This window comes from Salvelinus alpinus, chromosome 6, assembly GCF_045679555.1.
Source record: "Salvelinus alpinus chromosome 6, SLU_Salpinus.1, whole genome shotgun sequence".
NCBI classification, from domain to species: domain Eukaryota; kingdom Metazoa; phylum Chordata; class Actinopteri; order Salmoniformes; family Salmonidae; genus Salvelinus; species Salvelinus alpinus.
Window position 1 is genome coordinate 93990584 of NC_092091.1, and position 17253 is coordinate 94007836.

General features: G+C 46.8%; 1 protein-coding gene across 9 annotated transcripts in view; it reads left to right on the top strand.

Annotated features, from left to right (window-relative positions):
• zcchc7 (zinc finger, CCHC domain containing 7) overlaps window positions 1-17253 on the top strand; it is a 110718-nt gene that overhangs the window by 17797 nt on the left and 75668 nt on the right. For 7 of the 9 annotated variants that reach the window (XR_011675802.1, XR_011675803.1, XR_011675799.1 and 4 more), the window contains exons 1-4: window positions 6637-6791; window positions 11473-11875; window positions 12808-12974; window positions 13912-14161. Coding sequence is in view for 4 of the 9 variants with exons in the window: in XM_071408375.1 (XP_071264476.1) it covers window positions 11494-11875; window positions 12808-12974; window positions 13912-14161 (799 nt within the window). In the remaining 5 variants the exon portion in view is untranslated. Of the gene's footprint in view, window positions 1-6636; window positions 6792-11472; window positions 11876-12807; window positions 12975-13911; window positions 14162-17253 lie in introns of those variants that run through there. The other 2 variants (XM_071408378.1, XM_071408377.1) reach the window with 2 other exon arrangements.

Consider the following 17253-nt stretch of genomic DNA (forward strand, 5'->3'; position numbering starts at 1 on the left):
GAGGGGGGGGGGGGGGGGTAGGTTGGTGTTTCGGATGGGGACGGGGAAAGGTAGGTTAACCTTTGTTGGAAAACAATCCGATGGCCTTTCCGGGCTGTGCCTGTGCTCTGACACGCATGGGAACCCCCCCCCTAGAAATCAGATGGCATTCAAACTCGGATTCTCTAGACTATCATCACACGCACCGTACGGAGAACGCAGCTCACTGTACGACGACAGGGCCTCTACGGAGAAAGAAGATGAGGACAAATGTCACAATATACATGTAGGCTCCAGTCAATAAACACATCTGGAGATACAGGGGGCCATATAAATCTATGATAGCCAATCATTTTACATTATCATCAATTTTACATTCCCCCCTCCCCCCATAGCAAATGCCCCTGTAGCGAACATTTTTTTTAACATTTTGAGAATAGGCCTATTTATTTCTGCAACATAAACAGACTCACTCAGCATCACAAACTGTACGACAACGAGTTACAGCGGCTCCCTGAAGACAGGATTTACATCCTGGGAAAAGAGGATTTGAAGCAGGTCATTGATGTTGATGACTGGACGATGTAAATCTGTTAGTTAGCTAGCTACAGAGGGTAGACTACCAGCTGGTCGTTGATGTTGATGACTGGATGATGTAAATCTGTTAGTTAGCTAGCTACAGAGGGTAGACTATCAGCTGGTCGTTGATGACTGGATGTTGTAAATCTGTTAGTTAGCTAGCTACAGAGGGTAGACTATCAGCTGGTCATTGATGACTGGATGATGTAAATCTGTTAGTTAGCTAGCTACAGAGGGTAGACTATCAGCTGGTCGTTGATGTTGATGACTGGATGATGTAAATCTGTTAGTTAGCTGGCTACAGAGGGTAGACTATCAGCTGGTCGTTGATGACTGGATGATGTAACTCTGTTAGTTAGCTAGCTACAGAGGGTAGACTATCAGCTGGTCATTGATGTTGATGACTGGATGTAAATCTGTTAGTTAGCTAGCTACAGAGGGTAGACTATCAGCTGGTCGTTGATGTTGATGACTGGATGATGTAAATCTGTTAGTTAGCTAGCTACAGAGGGTAGACTATCAGCTGGTCATTGATGTTGATGACTGGATGATGTAAATCTGTTAGTTAGCTAGCTACATGATGTTGATGACTGGATGATGTAAATCTGTTAGTTAGCTAGCTACAGAGGGTAGACTATCAGCTGGTCATTGATGTTGATGACTGGATGATGTAAATCTGTTAGTTAGCTAGCTACAGAGGGTAGACTATCAGCTGGTCATTGATGTTGATGACTGGATGATGTAAATCTGTTAGTTAGCTAGCTACAGAGGGTAGACTATCAGCTGGTCGTTGATGTTGATGACTGGATGATGTAAATCTGTTAGTTAGCTAGCTACAGAGGGTAGACTATCAGCTGGTCATTGAGGTTGATGACTGGATGATGTAAATCTGTTAGTTAGCTAGCTACAGAGGGTAGACTATCAGCTGGTCGTTGATGACTGGATGATGTAAATCTGTTAGTTAGCTAGCTACAGAGGGTAGACTATCAGCTGGTCGTTGATGTTGATGACTGGATGATGTAAATCTGTTAGTTAGCTAGCTACAGAGGGTAGACTATCAGCTGGTCATTGATGACTGGATGATGTAAATCTGTTAGTTAGCTAGCTACAGAGGGTAGACTATCAGCTGGTCGTTGATGACTGGATGATGTAAATCTGTTAGTTAGCTAGCTACAGAGGGTAGACTATCAGCTGGTCATTGATGACTGGATGTAAATCTGTTAGTTAGCTAGCTACAGAGGGTAGACTATCAGCTGGTCATTGATGTTGATGACTGGATGTAAATCTGTTAGTTAGCTAGCTACAGAGGGTAGACTATCAGCTGGTCGTTGATGTTGATGACTGGATGATGTAAATCTGTTAGTTAGCTAGCTACAGAGGGTAGACTATCAGCTGGTCATTGATGTTGATGACTGGATGATGTAAATATGTTAGTTAGCTAGCTACAGAGGGTAGACTATCAGCTGGTCATTGATGACTGTATGTAAATCTGTTAGTTAGCTAGCTACAGAGGGTAGACTATCAGCTGGTCATTGATGTTGATGACTGGATGATGTAAATCTGTTAGTTAGCTAGCTACAGAGGGTAGACTATCAGCTGGTCGTTGATGGCTGGATGATGTAAATCTGTTAGTTAGCTAGCTACAGAGGGTAGACTATCAGCTGGTCGTTGATGTTGATGACTGGATGTAAATCTGTTAGTTAGCTAGCTACAGAGGGTAGACTACCAGCTGGTCGTTGATGTTGATGACTGGATGATGTAAATCTGTTAGTTAGCTAGCTACAGAGGGTAGACTATCAGCTGGTCGTTGATGTTGATGACTGGATGATGTAAATCTGTTAGTTAGCTAGCTACAGAGGGTAGACTATCAGCTGGTCGTTGATGTTGATGACTGGATGATGTAAATCTGTTAGTTAGCTAGCTACAGAGGGTAGACTATCAGCTGGTCATTGATGTTGATGACTGGATGATGTAAATATGTTAGTTAGCTAGCTACAGAGGGTAGACTATCAGCTGGTCATTGATGACTGGATGATGTAAATCTGTTAGTTAGCTAGCTACAGAGGGTAGACTATCAGCTGGTCATTGATGACTGTATGTAAATCTGTTAGTTAGCTAGCTACAGAGGGTAGACTATCAGCTGGTCATTGATGTTGATGACTGGATGATGTAAATCTGTTAGTTAGCTAGCTACAGAGGGTAGACTATCAGCTGGTCGTTGATGGCTGGATGATGTAAATCTGTTAGTTAGCTAGCTACAGAGGGTAGACTATCAGCTGGTCGTTGATGTTGATGACTGGATGTAAATCTGTTAGTTAGCTAGCTACAGAGGGTAGACTACCAGCTGGTCGTTGATGTTGATGACTGGATGATGTAAATCTGTTAGTTAGCTAGCTACAGAGGGTAGACTATCAGCTGGTCGTTGATGTTGATGACTGGATGATGTAAATCTGTTAGTTAGCTAGCTACAGAGGGTAGACTATCAGCTGGTCTTTGATGTTGATGACTGGATGATGTAAATCTGTTAGTTAGCTAGCTACAGAGGGTAGACTATCAGCTGGTCATTGATGTTGATGACTGGATGATGTAAATCTGTTAGTTAGCTAGCTACAGAGGGTAGACTATCAGCTGGTCATTGATGACTGGATGATGTAAATCTGTTAGTTAGCTAGCTACAGAGGGTAGACTATCAGCTGGTCATTGATGTTGATGACTGGATGATGTAAATCTGTTAGTTAGCTAGCTACAGAGGGTAGACTATCAGCTGGTCGTTGATGACTGGATGATGTAAATCTGTTAGTTAGCTAGCTACAGAGGGTAGACTATCAGCTGGTCATTGATGACTGGATGATGTAAATCTGTTAGTTAGCTAGCTAGAGAGGGTAGACTATCAGCTGGTCGTTGATGTTGATGACTGGATGATGTAAATCTGTTAGTTAGCTAGCTACAGAGGGTAGACTATCAGCTGGTCATTGATGACTGGATGATGTAAATCTGTTAGTTAGCTAGCTACAGAGGGTAGACTATCAGCTGGTCGTTGATGACTGGATGATGTAAATCTGTTAGTTAGCTAGCTACAGAGGGTAGACTATCAGCTGGTCATTGATGACTGGATGTAAATCTGTTAGTTAGCTAGCTACAGAGGGTAGACTATCAGCTGGTCATTGATGTTGATGACTGGATGTAAATCTGTTAGTTAGCTAGCTACAGAGGGTAGACTATCAGCTGGTCGTTGATGTTGATGACTGGATGATGTAAATCTGTTAGTTAGCTAGCTACAGAGGGTAGACTATCAGCTGGTCGTTGATGTTGATGACTGGATGATGTAAATCTGTTAGTTAGCTAGCTACAGAGGGTAGACTATCAGCTGGTCGTTGATGGCTGGATGATGTAAATCTGTTAGTTAGCTAGCTACAGAGGGTAGACTATCAGCTGGTCGTTGATGTTGATGACTGGATGTAAATCTGTTAGTTAGCTAGCTACAGAGGGTAGACTACCAGCTGGTCGTTGATGTTGATGACTGGATGATGTAAATCTGTTAGTTAGCTAGCTACAGAGGGTAGACTATCAGCTGGTCGTTGATGTTGATGACTGGATGATGTAAATCTGTTAGTTAGCTAGCTACAGAGGGTAGACTATCAGCTGGTCGTTGATGTTGATGACTGGATGATGTAAATCTGTTAGTTAGCTAGCTACAGAGGGTAGACTATCAGCTGGTCGTTGATGTTGATGACTGGACGATGTAAATCTGTTAGTTAGCTAGCTACAGAGGGTAGACTATCAGCTGGTCGTTGATGACTGGATGATGTAAATCTGTTAGTTAGCTAGCTACAGAGGGTAGACTATCAGCTGGTCGTTGATGTTGATGACTGGATGATGTACATCTGTTAGTTAGCTAGCTACAGAGGGTAGACTATCAGCTGGTCGTTGATGTTGATGACTGGATGATGTAAATCTGTTAGTTAGCTAGCTACAGAGGGTAGACTATCAGCTGGTCGTTGATGACTGGATGATGTAAATCTGTTAGTTAGCTAGCTACAGAGGGTAGACTATCAGCAGGTCGTTGATGACTGGATGATGTAAATCTGTTAGTTAGCTAGCTACAGAGGGTAGACTATCAGCTGGTCGTTGATGTTGATGACTGGATGATGTAAATCTGTTAGTTAGCTAGCTACAGAGGGTAGACTATCAGCTGGTCATTGATGACTGGATGATGTAAATCTGTTAGTTAGCTAGCTACAGAGGGTAGACTATCAGCTGGTCATTGATGTTGATGACTGGATGATGTAAAACTGTTAGTTAGCTAGCTACAGAGGGTAGACTATCAGCTGGTCGTTGATGACTGGATGATGTAAATCTATTAGTTAGCTAGCTACAGAGGGTAGACTATCAGCTGGTCATTGATGTTGATGACTGGATGTAAATCTGTTAGTTAGCTAGCTACAGAGGGTAGACTATCAGCTGGTCGTTGATGTTGATGACTGGATGATGTAAATCTGTTAGTTAGCTAGCTACAGAGGGTAGACTATCAGCTGGTCATTGATGACTGGATGATGTAAATCTGTTAGTTAGCTAGCTACAGAGGGTAGACTATCAGCTGGTCATTGATGACTGGATGATGTAAATCTGTTAGTTAGCTAGCTACAGAGGGTGGACTATCAGCTGGTCGTTGATGTTGATGACTGGATGATGTAAATCTGTTAGTTAGCTAGCTACAGAGGGTAGACTATCAGCTGGTCATTGATGACTGGATGATGTAAATCTGTTAGTTAGCTAGCTACAGAGGGTAGACTATCAGCTGGTCGTTGATGTTGATGACTGGATGATGTAAATCTGTTAAGTTAGCTATCTCCATTTTTTTTTTTACTGATTGTGATTTACCTCTTTGTCTTTCTGCCTCTGCTGCAAGCATCAGCCAACCGGACCGAATATTGACAATGGTGTAGGCTAAATCAAGTGTTAATCACATCGTTATGCTTCTGAAGCAATACTGTTGATATTTAAAACAAAGTAGGGAGCTCCAAACACTCGACCAGTGACTACAGACCGGTGACTACAGACCGGTGACTACAGACCGGTGACTACATCTCTCAAGCCATGGCATGTTTGGATACCGAGCGCAATCTCTCCGTACAGGAGCAGATCAACAAGCACAAACAACCGTCGGGGTAGGTGGTGGTGATGATGATGGTGGTGGTGGTGGTGATGGTGGTGGAGGTGATGATGGTGGTGGTGATGATGATGGTGGTGGTGGTGATGATGATGGTGGTGGTGGTGATGGTGATGATGGTGGTGGTGGTGGTGATGATGATGGTGGTGGAGGTGATGATGGTGGTGGTGATGATGATGGTGGTGGTGGTGATGGTGGTGGTGGTGATGATGATGGTGGTGGTGGTGATGGTGGTAGTGGTGGTGAACTTGGAACTAGTGGGTTCCAAACAAACATGACAAAACATTTATAAAATAAAAATAAAAATAACTTGTACCACCACCTAAAATTGTACCACCACCTAAAAGGGTATTTTGGAGACTGGGAGGGCAAAGGGACATGTGCTCTGTCTTCACAGGTAGAGTCCTGTTGATCACCTGCCTGCTAGACCTGTATTTGTGATTTTCTTCTTTGCTTTTAACCTTTAGTCTTGTATGGCATAATAATAATATTTAACCTTTCTTTAACTAGGCAAGTCAGTTAAGAACAAATTCTTATTTAAAATGGCTGCCTACCTTGGTCAAACGCCGGAATGACGCTGGGCCAATTGTGTCACCGCCCTATGAGACTCCCAATCACGGTCGGTTGTGATACAGCCTAGAAATCGAACCAGGGTCCGTAGAGACATCGCTAGCACTGAGATGCAGTGCGTTAGACCGCTGCGCCACAAGGGCGCTTCAAGGAACGTTGAGGATCTTAGAAGATTTAAAAAAAAAAACTAATATTTATAGGGGTTTAATGTGATATGAATAGTCTATGATAATCTTCATAAATTGATAAACGGTGACGTTATATCAAACATGAAGACTGTTCCACGTATTTTTTTAGGGCGACATCAAAGTTTACTAGGCTACCTTTCATCAAAAATGTCTTGACACTGTCTGAACGCAGACACGCACAAGTCGGCTCCCTGGGAAAGGTCACGGTTGGCCCAAACAGATTTTCTCTCTCCACAACCCCGGAAGTGGCTAGCATGCGAGCAAACGAGTGAAGTACTGTTGTGAGTCCTGCAAGTTATAAACCGGTGAGTTGATTTTATCCGTTGGAACCAACGAGATATGTGCATGTAGTTTGCCGTACTAAAGATAACCGGAGAGGTGCCGGTTGTGTGTGAATCCGTCGCGAGTGTGGAACAGAGTGATTTGTTTACATGCCGCCGGCCTTTCATAAACACGTGGGTTTGCACATAAACCGATGCTAACATATTAGCCTACTGGTTAGTTAACAGAACACTTTCGATAGCGTCAAACTAATTTGATAAGTAAGTCCGCGTGTCGTAACTGAAATTACAGGCTAGTTGAACATCACGTTTCATAACGTCTTCGTTCAGATGCTCCACTTTTAGTGTTAGCGGATGTTAAGCAGAGGTGTGTGTGTTAGCCAGTTAGCTAGCTAGTATGTGAGCATGTCTCGTTATGTTTATCAAACCTGGCTGTTTGTTTTAGCTGGTCATGTTTACAGTACATACAAGTTTAGCAAACTGTGGGCCAGACTGCTTCAGGACTCTCGCCAACTCCTTGGAATCGTCACGCCAAACAGTTTGTTTAACTTGACGACGACAGTGGAGTAGGAACGCAACCATCGATCTGGGTTCAGGCTACACGTTTTAATGGTGTGTGTGTGTGTGTCTGTATCCCACGTTAGCCAATGTGCCTTTATTGGCATGTTACTGGCAAGCTCATTGTGTTCCGTTTTGTAACCAGTTATACACGGACTGCAGTCGTCAGAAAATCACATATATGATCATGTTTTCAACAGCAGAGACGTCATATGTATTGTAACAGACTTTTCTCATCTCTGTTCTGAACTCTGAACTCTGGGCCGTTTGTCATTGTGTTAGCGAAGCCATTTGGGCCGTTTGTCATTGTGTTAGCGAAGCCATTTGGGCCGTCACCATGTAAAGCTCTTAAAGAGGGACACCTGAAGCCGTCTTGCCTTCTTCTCCCCTCTCCAGAGATTCACAGATCTGGTCACTGGTGGGTGATGTTAATGTCAGCTGTTATCAGGTAGTTCAGGTGGCTGGACAGATCTGGTCACCAGGTAGTTCAGGAGGCTGGACATATCTGGTCACCAGGTAGTGCAGGAGGCTGGACAGATCTGGTCACCAGGTAGTTCAGGAGGCTGGACAGATCTGGTCACCAGGTATTGCAGGAGGCTGGACAGATCTGGTCACCAGGTAGTTCAGGTAGCTGGACAGATCTGGTCACCAGGTAGTGCAGGAGGCTGGACAGATCTGGTCACCAGGTAGTTCAGGTGGCTGGACAGATCTGGTCACCAGGTAGTTCAGGAGGCTGGACAGATCTGGTCACCAGGTAGTTCAGGAGGCTGGACAGATCTGGTCACCAGGTAGTTCAGGAGGCTGGACAGATCTGATCACCAGGTAGTTCAGGAGGCTGGACAGATCTGGTCACCAGGTAGTTCAGGTAGCTGGACAGATCTGGTCACCAGGTAGTTCAGGAGGCTGGACAGATCTGGTCACCAGGTAGTTCAGGAGGCTGGACAGATCTGGTCACCAGGTAGTTCAGGTAGCTGGACAGATCTGGTCACCAGGTAGTTCAGGTAGCTGGACAGATCTGGTCACCAGGTAGTTCATGTTCAGGAGGCTGGACAGATCTGGTCACCAGGTAGTTCAGGAGGCTGGACAGATCTGGTCACCAGTGGGTGATGTCAATCAGCTGTTTTCAGGTGGTTTTCACCTCTCCAGTCCCCTACAGTATCAGGACCTAATGAGTCATGAATCACCCTGCTTGTAGAAACCCTCCAGACCTTTCAGATGATTTGTCACACACCCCGATCGTTGCTCAGGAGATAAAGATGAACACTGAAATGTAAAGGAATCTCCGACACCCTCCAGGATCAATGCACAATCTTCAGTGGCTGAGCTTTCGGTCGGTCAGAACTCGAAGGAAAATTGTGCATTGATCCTGACTGTGTTGAGGTGCCTTTTCGTTTCAGATGTCCTCAGATGACACACGCACACCTCATCATTTCCCCGTCCTAGGTCTCTTCTCTCTCCACACACACACCTCATCATTTCTCTGTCCTAGGTCTCTTCTATCCACACACACCTCATAATTTCCCCGTCCTAGGTCTCTTCCCTCCACACACACCTCATCATTTCCCCGTCCTAGGTCTCTTCCCTCCACACACACCTCATCATTTCCCCGTCCTAGGTCTCTTCTCTCCACACACACCTCATCATTTCCCCGTCCTAGGTCTCTTCTCTCCACACACACCTCATCATTTCCCCGTCCTAGGTCTCTTCTCTCCACACACCTCATCATTTCTCTGTCCTAGGTCTCTTCTCTCCACACACACACCTCATCATTTCCCTGTCCTAGGTCTCTTCTATCCACACACACACACCTCATAATTTCCCGTCCTAGGTGTCTTCTCTCCACACACACACCTCATCATTTCCCCGTCCTAGGTCTCTTCTCTCCACACACACACCTCATCATTTCCCCGTCCTAGGTCTCTTCTCTCCACACACCTCATCATTTCCCTGTCCTAGGTCTCTTCCCTCCACACACACACCTCATCATTTCCCCGTCCTAGGTCTCTTCTCTCCACACACACACCTCATCATTTCCCCGTCCTAGGTCTCTTCTCTCCACACACACCTCATAATTTCTCCGTCCTAGGTCTCTTCTCTCCACACACACACCTCATCATTTCCCCGTCCTAGGTCTCTTCTCTCCACACACACACCTCATCATTTCCCCGTCCTAGGTCTCTTCTCTCCATACACACACACACCTCATCATTTCCCCGTCCTAGGTCTCTTCTCTCCACACACACACACTCTCTGTCCTCTATCCTTATTCCCTGGGTGGCGGTCTGTGAGCGGTCAGCGTGGCGTTTCCAGGGAAAATGGTGCTCTAGGAGCCAATCATCTCTGGCCATCATGGCACAGATACGCAGCACTGGCCAGGGCAATGGACCTCACAACCCCTCTCACACACACACACACACACACACACACACACACACACACACACACATAGGTCTGCAGTCAGACCTGACAGTGAGAACAATTGGGTGACAGGAGGTTGGTGGAGTTCACATTAGTTTAGATGATAATGAGTAGGGTGGAGTTCACATTAGTTTAGATGATAATGAGTAGGGTGGAGTTTACATTAGTTTAGATGATAATGAGTAGGGTGGAGTTTACATTAGTTTAGATGATAATGATTAGGGTGGAGTTCACATTAGTTTAGATGATAATGAGTAGGGTGGAGTTTACATTAGTTTAGATGATAATGAATAGGGTGGAGTTCACATTAGTTTAGATGATAATGAGTAGGGTGGAGTTCACATTAGTTTTGATGATAATGAGTAGGGTGGAGTTCACATTAGTTTGGATGATAATGAGTAGGGTGGAGTTCACATTAGTTTAGATGATAATGAGTAGGGTGGAGTTCACATTAGTTTAGATGATCATGATGATAATGAGTAGGGTGGAGTTCACATTAGTTTTGATGATGATAATGAGTAGGGTGGAGTTCACATTAGTTTCGATGATCATGATGATAATGAGTAGGGTGGAGTTCACATTAGTTTAGATGATAATGAGTAGGGTGGAGTTCACATTAGTTTAGATGATAATGAGTAGGGTGGAGTTCACATTAGTTTAGATGATAATGAGTAGGGTGGAGTTCACATTAGTTTAGATGATCATGATGATAATGAGTAGGGTGGAGTTTACATTAGTTTAGATGATAATGAGTATGGTGGAGTTCACATTAGTTTAGATGATCATGATGATAATGAGTAGGGTGGAGATCACATTAGTTTTGATGATAATGAGTAGGGTGGAGTTTACATTAGTTTAGATGATAATGCGTAGGGTGGAGTTCACATTAGTTTAGATGATAATGAGTAGGGTGGAGTTCACATTAGTTTAGATGATAATGAGTAGGGTGGAGTTTACATTAGTTTAGATGATAATGAGTAGGGTGGAGTTCACATTAGTTTTGATGATAATGATGATGAGTAGGGTGGAGTTCACAACTTTTGATGATCATGATGATAATGCCAGATTTTCTCCTCTGTCTTCAATGTAAGGGGCTTTATTGACATGGGAAACATATGATAACATTTCCAAAGCAAGTGAAATAGATAATAAACAATAACAAATAATTAACAGTAAATATTACACTTACACAAGTTCCAAAATAATAAAGACATTTCAAATGTCATTATGTCTCTCTGTCTCTCCCTCTGTCTCTCTGTCTCTCTCTCTGTCTCTCCCCCCCCCCCCCCTCTGTCTCTCTGTCTCTCCCTCTGTCTCTCTGTCTCTCCCTCTGTCTCTCTCTCTCTGTCTCTCTCTGTCTCTCTGTCTCTCCCTCTGTCTCTCTCTCTCTGTCTCTCTCTGTCTCCCCCCCCCCCTCTCTCTCTGTCTCCCCCCCTCTCTCTCTGTCTCCCCCCCCCTCTCTCTCTGTCTCCCCCCCCCTCTCTCTCTGTCTCCCCCCCCCTCTCTCTCTGTCTCCCCTCCCCCCTCCCTCTGTCTCTCTGTCTCCCCCCTCTCCCCCTCTCTCCCCCTCTCTCTCCCCCCCTCCCTCTGTCTCTCTGTCTCCCCCCTCTCCCCCTCTCTCTCCCCCCTCCCCCCCTCTCCCCCCTCTCTCCCCCCCCTCCCTCTCCCCCCTCTCCCCCCTCTCCCCCCCCCCCCTCTCCCCCCCCCCCCCCCCCCCCCCCCTCCGCAGGGTGTTGTGACATCTGTGGTGATGTTCGGGGGCTACGTGGACAGGGCGGAGCTAGAGGATGAGCTGTACGGGGAGGAGTCAGAGGGGTCAGAGGTTGACGGCAGCGAACTAGAGTTCAGACTCTACAGCCAACTCCACTACTCCTCTAACCCTGGAGAGAGGGAGGAGGAGGAGGAGGAGGGAGAGGAAGACCGGCGCCTCTCCTCCAGCCACGGAGAGACCCCTGGAGAGAAGGAGGAGGAGGAAGATGGGAGCAAGGCCAAACGACAGCAGCCACCCAAGTCACATGATCATGGTAACAGAGATCTACGGAAACACCTGCTGGGGGACACGGAGCAGAAAAAGCCGAAAGTCAAACAGAAAACCCAACAGGGTATGAAACAGCAGAGAGGTCTCTCCAAAGGTGAGTGTAGAAGTGGTCTGTGTGTGTGTTTTACACAGGGCTTTATCCACTCACTGTCTGTACAACTACCCTGTCGTTAGCTAGCCAGCTAGCTAGGCTAATTGAGTCTGTGTGACTTCCTGTCCTACAGTTATAAATAACCCCACCTCATTCAGATGATTAACGAGCAGCCTAGCTACCCGTTGGCGCTTGTTCCTTGTATAATATACTTCTCATTTCACTTTTAGTTCCGTCGTTCTAGTTCCGTCGTTCTAGTTTACGTTGTTCTAGTTCCGTCGTTCTAGTTTACGTCGTTCTAGTTTACGTCGTTCTGGTTCCGTCGTTCTGGTTCCGTCGTTCTGGTTCCGTCGTTCTGGTTCCGTCGTTCTGGTTCCGTCGTTTTGGTTCCGTCGTTTTGGTTCCGTCGTTTTGGTTCCGTCGTTTTAGTTCCGTCGTTCTAGTTCCGTCGTTCTAGTTCCGTCGTTCTAGTTCCGTCGTTCTAGTTCCGTCGTTCTGGTTCCGTCGTTTTAGTTCCGTCGTTCTGGTTCCGTCGTTCTAGTTCCGTCGTTCTAGTTCCGTCGTTCTAGTTCCGTCGTTCTGGTTCCGTCGTTCCAGTTCCGTCGTTCTAGTTCCGTCGTTCTAGTTCCGTCGTTCTAGTTCCATTTCTAGTTCCGTCGTTCTAGTTCCGTCGTTCTAGTTCCATTTCTAGTTCCGTCGTTCTAGTTCCGTCGTTCTAGTTCCATCATACATGTATATATGTATTAATGAATTCATTGGGGTTCACAGTGTGGACTGAATCTAGGTCCCTGAGCGGTTCGGTATAAATACGTGTACCTCTGACGTCCTGATTATGATACGTAATCATTGTTTCAACGGGTTTATCAGTTATTATTTCGGTGTCCCATTTCCTGCTTTGTAACGAAACCCCATAACTCTCCTCTATCATCCCGAAGGTGACCCCAGACGTCAAAGGTCGTTCCAGGAGGTCATAGTTATCGACTCCAGTCAAGATGACGTCATCACGGTGTCGGACAACACGGAGGAAGATGACGGGGTGTGTGCCGTGAAAGGTCAGAGGTCAAAGAAGGGACCCCTGCAGGCCTCGACCACGGCACCACAGGTACAGAGACGGTGTGTGTGTGTGTGTGTGTGAGTGTGTGTGTGTGTGTGTGTGTGTGTGTGTGTGTGTGTGTGTGTGTGTCTTCGGCTTGTTCCTCGTGGCCACATTACGTTGTACCAAGAATCTTCGTAGTGACTCCTCTCTAAACACCAACCCCTTCTAGACAGTAACATAATGTCTCCCTCTGGGACAGTATTGATCTCTAGAAACACCAACCCCTTCTAGACAGTAACATAATGACTCCCTCTGGAACAGTATTGATCTCTAGAAACACCAACCCCTTCTAGACAGTAACATAATGTCTCCCTCTGGTACAGTATTGATCTCTAGAAACACCAACCCCTTCTAGACAGTAACATAATGTCTCCCTCTGGTACAGTATTGATCTCTAGAAACACCAACCCCTTCTAGACAGTAACATAATGTCTCCCTCTGGTACAGTATTGATCTCTAGAAACACCAACCCCTTCTAGACAGTAACATAATGTCTCCCTCTGGAACAGTATTGATCTCTAGAAACACCAACCCCTTCTAGACAGTAACATAATGACTCCCTCTGGTACAGTATTGATCTCTAGAAACACCAACCCCTTCTAGACAGTAACATAATGTCTCCCTCTGGGACAGTATTGATCTCTAGAAACACCAACCCCTTCTAGACAGTAACATAATGTCTCCCTCTGGTACAGTATTGATCTCTAGAAACACCAACCCCTTCTAGAATCAGCTCTGAAAAAGATCTGATGTGATTGGTCAAAAGAGCAAAAAAATCAGATTTGGACTTCCTGTGTAAATACAGGGTGGCAGTGCTCCAGACCCAGCATGGTCCAGAACCAATTCCACGCCGGTTCTGATTAACTGGCCGTTGGTACTGCATCATTAACAGTCATCGATGAATAATACCATTTATTATGTTGTTGTCCGTTCCCCCCTTTAGAGAAACCCCGCCCCAAAGAGGAGGAGCTCCGTTGTGGACTCTGCCTCGGTGGTGGTGTTGGACTCAGAGTCCGGAGCGGACTCTGCCTCGGTGGTGGTGTTGGAGTCCGGAGCGGACTCTGCCTCGGTGGTGGTGTTGGAGTCTGGAGCGGACTCTGACAGTCTGGAGAGCTGGATGGTTCTAGGCAGCGGGAAACAAGATGGAGACCAGGACATCATACTGAACCTGGAGGGAGTAGGAGACATTAAAGGTAGGGAGGGAGAAATGGGAGGGAGAAATGGGAAGGAGAAATGGGAGGGAGAAATGGGAGGGAGGGAGGGAGAAGGAGACATGGGAGGGAGGGAGGGAGAAGGAGACATGGGAGGGAGGGAGGGAGAAGGAGACATGGGAGGGAGGGAGGGATAAGGAGACATTAAAGGGAGGGAGGGAGGGAGAAGGAGACATGGGAGGGAGGGAGGGAGGGAGAAGGAGACATTAAAGGGAGGGAGGGAGAAGGAGACATTAAAGGGAGGGAGGGAGAAGGAGACATGGGAGGGAGGGAGGGAGGGAGGGAGAAGGAGACATTAAAGGGAGGGAGGGAGGGAGGGAGGGAGGGAGGGAGAAGGAGACATGGGAGGGAGGGAGGGAGAAGGAGACATTAAAGGGAGGGAGGGAGGGAGGGAGAAGGAGACATTAAAGGGAGGGAGGGAGGAACAGAGGGAGGGAGGAACAGAGGGAGGGAGGAGACATTAAAGGGAGGGAGGAACAGAGGGATGGAGGAGACATTAAAGGGAGGGAGGGAGGAACAGAGGGAGGGAGGAGACATTAAAGGGAGGGAGGAACAGAGGGAGGGAGGAGATTGGGTTGGTCCAGAACATTTCATTTCCTCTCTGATGCATCTTGACATGCGTGTGGAGAACTGGATTCTAATCAGCATGTACACACACACACACACACACACACACACACACACACACTGCTCGTAACGCTAATGCCATAAACTAACAACAGATACACAGAGAGAGAGAGACGGAACAGAGAGAAAGAGTAAAAATTTTCTCTGCAAATCTCTTCAGATCTACACATTAGCTAACCTGCAACCTTTCTCTGTCTCTCTCTCTCATTCTCTATCTATCTCTCTCTCTCTCATTCTATCTCCTCCATTCTGTCTCTCTCTCTCTCGCTCCCATTCTCTCTCCCCTCTCCCCTCCCATTCTCTCTCCCCTCTCATTCTCTCTCTCTCTCTCTCCCCTCCCATTCTCTCTCCCCTCTCCCCTCCCATTCTCTCTCTCTCTCTCTCTCTCTCTCTCTCTCTCTCTCTCTCTCTCTCTCTCTCTCTCCCCTCCCATTCTCTCTCTCTCTCTCCCATTCTCTCTCCCCTCTCCCCTCCCATTCTCTCTGTCTCTCTCTCTTTCTCTTGTTCTCACTCTGTTACTCCCTCATTTGAATTTCCCTGGGCTGACGTTTCTGCAAGAGTGCCCCTACACACACACACACACACACACACACACACACCCCTCCCCAGACCAGAGGAAGGGAGCGGTTCTAGAGCTGGTATGAGGCTCTATGTTTGGGCTGGTCTCACCCCCTGTGATCTCTGGAGCTTGACCTCATGTCTGCACACGGGGGTCACGGGGGGAGGGAGGGGAGGTTGAAGATACGTTTTGGGAGTGGAAAGGCCACAGGAAAGGGGGTCTGAATATAGATGGGCTAGCCAGAGGAAAGGGGGTCTGAGTATAGATAGGAGCCAGAGGAAAGGGGGTCTGAGTATAGATGGGCTAGCCAGAGGTAAGGGGGTCTGAATATAGATGGGCTAGCCAGAGGAAAGGGGGTCTGAGTATAGATAGGCTAGCCAGAGGAAAGGGGGTCTGAATATAGATAGGAGCCAGAGGAAAGGGGGTCTGAGTATAGATAGGAGCCAGAGGAAAGGGGATCTGAGTATAGATGGGCTAGCCAGAGGAAAGGGGGTCTGAATATAGATGGGCTAGCCAGAGGAAAGGGGGTCTGAGTATAGATAGGAGCCAGAGGAAAGGGGGTCTGAGTATAGATAGGAGCCAGAGGAAAGGGGGTCTGAATATAGATAGGCTAGCCAGAGGAAAGGGGGTCTGAATATAGACAGGCTAGCCACAGGAAAGGGGGTCTGAATATAGATAGGAGCCAGAGGAAAGGGGATCTGAGTATAGATGGGCTAGCCAGAGGAAAGGGGGTCTGAATATAGATGGGCTAGCCAGAGGAAAGGGGGTCTGAGTATAGATAGGAGCCAGAGGAAAGGGGGTCTGAATATAGATAAGAGCCAGAGGAAAGGGGGTCTGAGTATAGATAGGAGCCAGAGGAAAGGGGGTCTGAGTATAGATAGGAGCCAGAGGAAAGGGGGTCTGAGTATAGATAGGAGCCAGAGGAAAGGGGGTCTGAATATAGATAGGCTAGCCAGAGGAAAGGGGGTCTGAATATAGATAGGCTAGCCAGAGGAAAGAGGGTCTGAATATAGACAGGAGCCAGAGGAAAGGGGGTCTGAATATAGACAGGCTAGCCACAGGAAAGGGGGTCTGAATATAGATAGGAGCCAGAGGAAAGGGGGTCTGAGTATAGATAGGAGCCAGAGGAAAGGGGGTCTGAGTATAGATGGGCTAGCCAGAGGAAAGGGGGTCTGAGTATAGATAGGAGCCAGAGGAAAGGGGGTCTGAGTATAGATAGGAGCCAGAGGAAAGGGGGTCTGAATATAGATAGGCTAGCCAGAGGAAAGGGGGTCTGAATATAGATAGGCTAGCCAGAGGAAAGAGGGTCTGAATATAGACAGGAGCCAGAGGAAAGGGGGTCTGAGTATAGATAGGAGCCAGAGGAAAGGGGGTCTGAGTATAGATGGGCTAGCCAGAGGAAAGGGGGTCTGAGTATAGATAGGAGCCAGAGGAAAGGGGGTCTGAGTATAGATAGGAGCCAGAGGAAAGAGGGTCTGAATATAGATAGGCTAGCCAGAGGAAAGGGGGTCTGAATATAGATAGGCTAGCCAGAGGAAAGAGGGTCTGAATATAGACAGGAGCCAGAGGAAAGGGGGTCTGAATATAGATAGGCTAGCCAGAGGAAAGGGGGTCTGAATATAGATAGGCTAGCCAAAGGAAAGGGGGTCTGAATATAGATAGGCTAGCCACAGGAAAGGGGGTCTGAATATAGATAGGAGCCAGAGGAAAGGGGGTCTGAATATAGACAGGCTAGCCAGAGGAAAGGGGGTCTGAATATAGATAGGCTAGCCAGAGGAAAGAGGGTCTGAATATAGACAGGAGCCAGAGGAAAGGGGGTCTGAGTATAGATAGGAGCCAGAGGAAAGGGGGTCTGAATATAGATAGGAGCCAGAGGAAAGGGGGTCTG